Below are 9,413 nucleotides of genomic sequence, written 5' to 3'. Positions count from 1 at the left end.
TCTCTCTGTGTTTGCCAAATGCATAAATGTATTAGTTTGCAAATATATCCTTTTCTATTGATTTTTTTTTTAAACTACCCCAAAAACATATCAGTTGCTGAGAAAGACAGAAAATTCCATCCATTTAGATTTCAATTAGTTAGTGGTGAGCTAATTTCTCCAAAAATCTGCTTTGTGTCTACTGAAAAAAGAGGCTTCTTTAAAAGTTGTCACAGCAGGCCACAGTGATACTCAACCAACCAGTACCTGAACAAGCTAACGAGAATGAGGCTTCTGCTCCACCCCGCTTACATTTCAGAAGGCTTTACTGCAGCATCTGATGCTGTTTGGCAGTAGTATACAGCCATCTGGGAGTGATAAGGGAAAAGAAAATGACCAGGCAAGAGCCCAGGCTATTTTTTGTCCAAAGTCCAAAAGATCTTTATGCTGCGCTCTATGCAGCCAAAATTCTGATCACTAAAGTAGATGATTATTAAGATTGCTTTAATGTTAAGCATATTCAGGCTGTTCAAGAATTCAGACGGCCCTCAGGGTGCACAGACAAGTGGTCATAAACTCCCTCTTAATCCAGCCAACTGTCAACATTCAAATCCTGCTCAAAGGATGCTCAAATGAAAAATCATGAACTCCCCCACATTTACCCGTCTTCAGTCAACAATGTCTGTACAAGGTAAAATACACATTCAATACTTTGTTAAACACATTTTATTTGTTTCAACTTGCATATATATTCATTTATAGTTATTTCTGAAAAAATAACCTCAGCACATAAGAAACTAAATAAAGGATATCTTAACATAAGAAATATATACATGTCATAGTATATCTTCTTTTACAAATGCCATAGAGAACTCTTGAAAAAACAGGGAAAAAATATAGAAAAATCTAAATAAATTACAAACAAATGTAAAAATACACCCAGTTTCACCCCGGTCAGAATGACGACAGAAATTGTGACCCCACCCTAAACGAAACATAATCAGATCACTAAATGAAATGAAATCGACTTTCACGCTGCAATGTAAAGGGGTCCAAGCATTTCTGCTGTGGGGTTTGTAGTTACAGATTTAGAGACAGTACGTGACATTCAGTTTGGGTGTGGCAGTTTTCACTCCCAATCTTCTGATTTGTTTATCAAATTACTGCGCATGGTAATGCTGGCTATTAAAAGATCAGATGGGACAGAAATGGCCCTTTCTGATTGAGAATCTCAACAGGTAAAGTGCTGAATGAATGAGGGGTCATAATAAAACAGACTAACAGAATACTGCCTGGGATCCAAAGGAATGTTTGGGATTGTTGAAAAGTTTCCTGGAAAACTGTAGCATGCTTGGCCCTGCTTCATGACTAGAATATGGCTGTTCTGTTCTGCTTATTCAAATGCAACAGATAACTATCCACTTACAATGATAAATTACATTCACATTCATAGTCCCTGTTGCAAGCCAATGTTTACTTCCAATTCCATATTATGGCTGACGAGCAGCTGCAAATGGAACTGTAAAAAACAGGATGACAAGCCCAGCTGATGTCACATTTTGCAACGCCCATTTGAGCTACTGCCAGTTCGATAATGCCAAGGTTATAGCTGCCCATATTCTCTCACAAAACATGCACACATCCCTTTTGTCCTCCCTCCTTCTCCTCCCCAAAGCCACGTTAAGCCATTTATCACAAACCCTTCTGCTATACTGCATTCCATCCACCCCAGTACCGCCCTCTCACCTTCATGCACTGCTGACCAACACTGTGCACGCACGAGTGCAAGAGACAAAGATTAGCCCGATTAACAGTCAACATCATTGCCTTCCTCCTGCTTCAAACCACGTTTATGGCTTTCGGAATATGAAAACACAGTCTTCCTGAACAGCTTCACAGTCTTTAAAGCATTACCACCATTTGACTCCTCTACAACGATATTTAGCTTATAAAGCATACAGTCCCACGAGAAAACTCCACTAAATTCAGACATCGTAGGTGTAATGTGTGCATTCACAGCCCTGACCAATACACATAAGCCACAGGGATTGGAGTGACAGGGGTAGGAGGATTGTAAGACACTTGTGTTGGCACAAAAAAAAAGAATAAAAAAAATAAACAAAACAAAAAACTCCAACTGTGACATGGCATTACTAGACCACATAGCAAGATCCTAGCCTTTGGTTTCCAAAACCCTTCAACCAAACCAGAACAATGAACAGTATGTGTCATTCTAGAGCCAAATCTTTGCATGGGGCTATGCTAGAGTGGGCCCACACTGCTCTGCCAAGCCAGAGAGAACTATACGTGGGTGAAGAACACCTGACTAAAATGACCTTTTCCTCATAACATTCAATGCAAAACATCAAAACATCTGTGCAGTAGGAGGCTGGTTACTCCCCAGGCTTAGGAGAAAGTTCCACAAGGAAAAAAGAAATAGCCTTGAAAACAATGAAAGGGGGGGGGGGAAGAAAAATCACTGGTAATTGTGGTCTTAGTAGTCATAACACTTACATGTTTTGTATTAGTAACAACTGGTGAAAAAGACAGTTCTCAAAAGTGTTTCCGTATTAGTATCTAACACTCCACAGCTTCAACTCAGTTGGCCAACACTACAGGCTGGAAGGCTTGGCTGGAATACTGCAGGTTGTACCCACCAAGGCCCTCCACGAATGGAGGCTTCTCCATGAAGGAAATCCCACTGCTGCCGCCGATGACGCCCACAGCTTGGCCTGGAGGTGGGCTGGAGAATGGGTCAAACGATGCATGGGGGTGGGCAGGATGTGGGGGTGGTGCTTGGAAAGGGCCAGTGTGGGTCAAGGGTGGAGCTTCAGTGTCAAAGTAGAGGGACCCCTGGGCAGTGGGGTAGACAAACTCTTTGGCATTCGGGGAAAGCTGGCTTGAAACCTGGCCAGCCAGGGAGTGCATTGAGACGGAAATGGGCTTGTGCTTCACCAGCCCTGGGGGAGATATGGTAGTGGGAGAGTGGCTCAGCATTCTTTGCTGAGGAACGCCAACGACACCGCCAGGTCCACCCACCACCCCAGACCCCCCACACTTTTTCATCTTGGTGGAACCAAACTTAGTGGCAGCAAAGCTGGCCGTGGTGAAGGTGATTTGCTGGGGAGCTGGGCGGGAGCTGGGTGCGGCAGCTGGATGAGGGTATGGCAGCCCTGTGCTGGGTGGAGAAGGGGAGGAAGCGTTGGAGTGTGCATTAGGATTGGTTGGTGTACTTGGGCCTGCATAGCTGAACAGACCCTGGCAGAGTGGAGTGGGTGAACTAGAGAGAGAAGGCAGCATGACTGGAGACACCTGGCCACCAATGGGCACAAACACCTGAGCATCAGGGTTGAAGCCCAAACTCTTCCCCTCCTCCAGCTCCAGATCTCCTTTGGCCATGGCTCCAATGCCTTCTGATGTTTCACCCTCACCCCCTAACCCTGGAGGATCCTCCATGTAGAGCACCTTCACAGCACCTTTCTCTCCAATCTGATAGGACACTTCATAAGGGTCAATCCAGATGCTGAGCTCCGGAGGGACGTTGGCACGGACTTCCTCCGTGTCCAACCCACTCCTTCTGGCTGCCAGATCCACTATAGGGTCCCTAGGGGCTCCTAGGTGCAGGCAACGGAAAGCTGAACCACGCAGAGGTGCCTCAGGGTACCAGTGCCCTTCAAAACGTGACACCAGGATGCGCTCCAGCTCCTCTCCAAACAGGTCTGCCCGTCGTCGTGGGAGCTTGTTGTACAAGTAGGACACTATGAAGTTCAATGCAACCTTTACCTCCAGATGCATGGCTGAAGAGAGGATCAGAGGCTCAAGATCAATGCTATGTCTTACAAAAGGCCTAAAACGGCCTCCACATGTCTCACCAAGTTTCGTTAGAGGAATGAAACGACCAGTCCTTGGTGTGGACGCTGCAGAGTAAAGACTGGCAGGCAGCCTCTCCGCTTCAAAGTGGAAGACTGGATGCAATCCACAGGATGACTCCTTAAATGGCTCTGACCACACAGGACTTACTGTGGCTGGATGACCCTCTTTAATCCCTCTGCAAATAACATAAGAAAAGAAATTAACTTTCAGAAGTCAAACACAGGGGATATAGAGAAAGGAGCATGACTGTTAGCAGATGCTATGGATGATGTAGCAATCCATGCTTATCTCAAATCCCTCATCTGGCCCTGCCGGCAGCAGCTAAAGCGCTCAGGATTACACTGGCATTGAGAGGGGAAAGTTCAGCTCCGAACAACACTGAATGAACACCAGAAAGGGAAACTTACTGCTAATATGAGTTCCTGGAGCAGCATTTCCCAATTCTGCACTGCCTATTTACTGTTTTCCTGATCAAATTAATCCAATTCAGAGTATTAACAAACATGACAAAAAAAGAAAAACAAAATAATGCAGTGCAGGAGAATGACCGATCTGGAGGAGTCAGGAACACTGTTTTCAAGGTTATAGCCAACATCTCCAGAGCATTCATTATACTTCAAATTACACCTGAAGTGATAAATGGATCTTTCAACTCTTAAAGACTTTTCTTGGCTGTGAAAATAAGGCCCAAAACTATATGCAGCAAATACATTTCTGTATCAACATTTTTTAAATGCGATTTCGAGTCAATATGCAGTACATTATGGGAATTGGTGCTTAGTTTTTAGGCACACTGGCAGCTTTATCTGAGCCTCAAGCCCACTTTCAGCATCATTTTTAAAATAAGAAATATGTCGCTGTTGTAGTACTTACTGAGACAAACATACTTCCTCCAAAAACTGTTACTTGTTCTAGAGAAACTTGCCCAGGTCAGAATTCTTCACCGATTGTTCCAAAATATTAAACTATTCAATCATTGAGAATGATTCACAGTAGAATGATGTGATACTGTGTATTGTTTTAAAAAAATATATATACAAAAAAAAAAATATTTACACTAATGGTGTTATTAACAAGGGGTCTCTGTCTTTAATGTGGCCACTAAAATGTTGCAGAAAAAAAGTGTTTTCTTCAGGGACTATTTTTTAATAAAATAAAGCAGTATATCAGGCATTATTTGTAACCATTTCATGGAATAACTGATTTGGCTTTTAGTAGCATGAAATGCTCTAGATAATTAGGTCCCATCACCACTGCTGTGAACAATTCCAACTTGGTAAGTTTCTCCAGAGCAAAGCATTTCACTTCAGACTACGATGAATGACTACAGCTTCATGATTACATTATGCAGATTTTAAAAAATAAAAAAAACAAAATTCCCTTTAATTTTTTAAAAAACATTTCCTCAGTTTGAAACCCTATTTAAAATACTGGAAATATGAATTAGTATGAAGTAGAACTGCAGCCTTAAGCTCTGTACTAAATGTTTCCTATTTAAAATGGAACTTTATCGATTTCTCAAAAAATCTACATAATTAAATGGTTGAGATCTAAACAATCATCCAGAGTGGTTTCATGTAAAATGCTTTGTTCTAGTCAAAACAGAGCTCTCTCACAGAAAGTCATTACATTAAATTGTTTATGCAGGGTGCATGCAGCAAAACATTTCCCAAAGAAAACATTTTTTCTGATTTATGACGATTTTACCCTCAACACTGCATGTAAAAACTCAATGTGTAGGTGCACTGGTGGTTTTGGATAGTAAGTAAAAAGGCTATATTTATGTTGTAGACATTGTGACCCCTGGTTCCCATCACCACCACTGTAAAGAAATCTGACTCCGTATGTTTCCCTACAATGAACCACTTCACAGACCACTATGAAAGACTTTACATCTCAAGGACCGAATTATTCCGAAACTTTGAAAAATCGGTGGAACCCCCTTTAAATTTGATCCTGAAAGCGGTCTTGACGCTGGCTTAAAATGGCCGGTGAGCAAAAAAAATAAATAAATAAATATTAAAACACCAATTCCCATAATGCACTGCAGTTTGACGTCAAAATCGCGTGTGTCCGCCTTCGCCGCTTCATCAAAACAGATCAGCGAACTCCAGATAACGTCCTAAAACTCTCCGATTTAACGTACGAATCTTCGTCGGTGGTCGGTATTAAAGTGTTCAGCTACACAGCCCCCAGCGCTGTTAGTGACTGTCACTGTTTGGTTTGTAGCATAAAGCAGAAATCATCCGCTCAAAGTCGACGAGATGCTCGACTTTGCTAGCTAACAGGCTAACGTTAATTCGGCAGGTTGCTATAGCGACTAATTAACTAGCCTTAATGGTTTTAATGGCAGATTCATTTTGACACTTAGATCATTAGTTACTGTTTGTGGAAACGTTTAATGTTAAACCGACCGGACAAACGGAATTAGACGAAAAGCTGTCGAAACGAGCCGTTAGCGATTTGGCTCGCTAACAATAACAAACAGCTGATTTTGTGTCTTGCTTAGGCGACTAATATTTCACAAACGTTAATGACCTCTTATTTAAAGCAGAGTTGTTGGTGCTTGTGATGTACGGCTGTTAGTCTGGTGAGATGAATTAACACGGTGGAGGCGAGAGCTTTCCTGAAAACATTCAATTCCTGCATTCAATGTCACTCAATGTCACACAATGCAAAACTGCAGTGTCAACGCACATACACGAAGATAGGTTTAAACAAAAGTGACCTGTAATGTCGACCACTTAATCCCTCGATTTCCAAACGTGAATCAATGACAACAAACTTCACACTTCAGTGACGTGGTTTGTAGTTTGCCCCCCTTCAGATTGAAGCTTTTGATCTCAGTAGACTAAACGTATTCCACCCTTTTCCCCTCCAGTGTACATTCAGACACACTGTGGGGGGCCTGTAGTTTTAGCCCAGGGTTTGTTGTTTTGTTCACAGCAGCATTGTTTGGACAGGACAAAGGCATTAGTATCCTCTACCTCTAGCAAGATCTAACCAACACAGACAATGTGACTATTTGAAAATAAAGCCACAATAAACAGTATCCCTACAGAATAAGTTTCACTGTATGTTTCAGTGCTGGTGAAGGAGAGTGCTTAGAATTTCTCACCAGGATGGACAGTTTGAAAGGGGACAACAGGGACTAGAAAAATAAAGTAATAACGAGGAATGTGCATCAACCAAACAGTTATTTGTCGAATTTTAATATGGGGCAACGAGCAGTGCCGCTAAATAAAGACATGGGACCGTTCCACCGACTTTTCCAGCACTTAAACAAAAAAAAAAAACACCATCTAAACTCAGCTGACCAACAGCACTTAGTCGCAGTACAGCAGTAGCTTCGCTGTACAGCTGAAAAGGCGAAAATACACGAGCATTTCGTATTTAAAGTGTTTCGGCCCCACTTGCCTAGAATAACATCGACTAGAAGGCTCAAGTACCCTGCAAGCAGAGCAAAAACCTAAACATACAGCACCCAGGTTTCATCATGATCAGCAGATCTTTTCATTAAGCAAGTTGAGGTGGCACTAACAACACACCAACCTCTAAAATGGACGACAGACAGCTAGAGCTCTTGACTCATTCAATACTAAAACCTGCAATAAGAGCGCACCGAAGACATCGTAACATCATTTATCTAAGGCGAAGACGAGAAAGATACCAAACGAACAACACAATAATGTTATATAACGGAATAAATCTAAAGGCGAGAGACGAGGTTACTCACAGCAAGCGTTTTTCTTATTATCCCACCAGCAGGACTCCTATGAATGAAGTGCGAGTCGGACAGCTGTTCTGGCACTGGGGAAATGGGGGTTTTTTAAACATGCGAAATTGAGTGCACGGAGTGAAATAACGTTAAAAGGGACATTTGCTGATACACGCACTGCTTCTTATACCCTCCACTCTGAAGCAGCCTGGGGAAACTTTACTGTTTGACAACCGCGTGCATTTATATGAGACACGTTGGGACACGCCCCCGTGTGATGACGCGGAACAAGCTGGAACTACTTTCCACACATTGTAGTAATTAACACAGGGATTTGACATCACAGCACAGGGGCGCACACACACAGACATACACATTTATGTACACACAAACACACACACATATTATATATATATATATATATATATATATATATATATATATATATATATATATATATATATATATGGCAATTAACTTTCTCTGGAACTTTCTATGGTGTATGGTGTACTTTCATGTCAAGGTTTAATGGTTGTACTACTAAATGGAATAAAACAGCAGGAGTCTACGATTATATTGTCTGACCAGATGTTTTTATTAATCCACCCTGCCCTTTTATTTCTTTTTACCCTATTTTCAGTTGAGACAAATGAATGGATGCCACTATTTGTCATGCATACACGGTCAGTAATACGCTCACTACTTTATGTGGCGAAGTGATATTTCTGTGTGGAAGGCTGTGCTATGCAATGCTAAAAATATAAGAAGTGATAGCAACAGAGCTGCTATTGGCTGAAAAGGGGGAGGAACCAATGTCAGTTGGGCTGCCAGGATGTCCAGTCAGCAATGCAAGTACTGGCCACCTTAAAGAACTGCATCATGGGAAGTGTAGTCTTAGTTGACTCGGGACCATTTCCCTAAACATTTCAGCTGATGAACAGAATAAATCAGAAAACGTATCATGATTTGGCGTTATAATGTCAAAGGATCCATTGGAGAACGAATATGTTGTATTTCTATAAGGCCTACAGAACTAAATGTTGTATACTTAAGCCCCACAGTGCTTTGTATGTTAATTTTATTATTCTGTAGAGCATTGCACACCAGAAAATGATCCATATATGTGTAGTTAGCAGCCTACTTAACTAGTTGCACACTGATTTTAACAAGATTGAGCAAAATTTGTTAAGAACTGTCACATCATACATTGCTATACTGTCTTAGAGTTGGTTTTAAAATTTTGTCTGTAACAGTAATATTTTCATCATTACTATAAATGCATAGTCATAGTGGTTCATCTCTGTATTCAGCAGAGCTTTTAGAGATTTATTCCCAGAGTACGTCTTCTACATCCTCAGAGAAATGGCTTCTTAAAATAGGAGGGGATATTGAGCTTTCTAGGTAAAGGCCTCCTTTTTGGGGAATTCATTAAAATTACAATAGCTGGGACTGATGCTTGACTCTATGGATTTCTGTGGTTATTCCTGGATTAGTTTCAACTTCAAGTTTCATTATCTTTACTTGCACTGCCATCTTACATAATAACCTGTTGAAATAACAGGAAAGCAATGAATATTTTATTGTTCTGTATATTTTGAAAGACAGGATTGCTTGTAGACATGGATAATCCAATGTTGCTCTCTGTGGATTTGACCCAGGGCCTACTGGACTAAATGGCCTCACTTTATTGTACAGACATTTCCTCTTTGTCGGGATGAATGAATTCACTTTAGCTGAAAATGGTTTCTTTCCACATACAGCCAAAGCACGAGTACCACGGTAATGCATTTTACTGCCACTCTCCCCTTTATAATCAGAAACTACACTCACTGAACAACAACAA

General features: G+C 41.4%; 1 protein-coding gene across 1 annotated transcript; it reads right to left on the bottom strand.

Moving 5' to 3' along the window:
- Positions 1-445: 445 nt before the first annotated feature.
- LOC118805300 (protein Tob2) lies at positions 446-7,785 on the bottom strand. Its single transcript, XM_036566010.1, has 2 exons — positions 7,589-7,785; positions 446-4,027 (listed from the first exon to the last, which is right to left on the bottom strand). Exon 2 carries the CDS (start codon positions 3,772-3,774, stop codon positions 2,578-2,580), a length of 1,197 nt encoding a protein of 398 aa, XP_036421903.1. The 5' UTR covers positions 3,775-4,027; positions 7,589-7,785; the 3' UTR covers positions 446-2,577.
- Between the last annotated feature and the right edge of the window lie 1,628 nt (positions 7,786-9,413).

This window comes from Colossoma macropomum, unplaced genomic scaffold (assembly GCF_904425465.1).
Source record: "Colossoma macropomum unplaced genomic scaffold, Colossoma_macropomum, whole genome shotgun sequence".
NCBI lineage: Eukaryota > Metazoa > Chordata > Actinopteri > Characiformes > Serrasalmidae > Colossoma > Colossoma macropomum.
This window is presented reverse-complemented; position numbering and strand designations above follow the sequence as displayed.

Coding starts and splice junctions, on each gene's coding strand:
- LOC118805300 (XM_036566010.1), bottom strand. CDS start 3,774: ATGCATCTGGAGGTAAAGGTTGCATTGAACTTCATAGTGTCCTACTTG.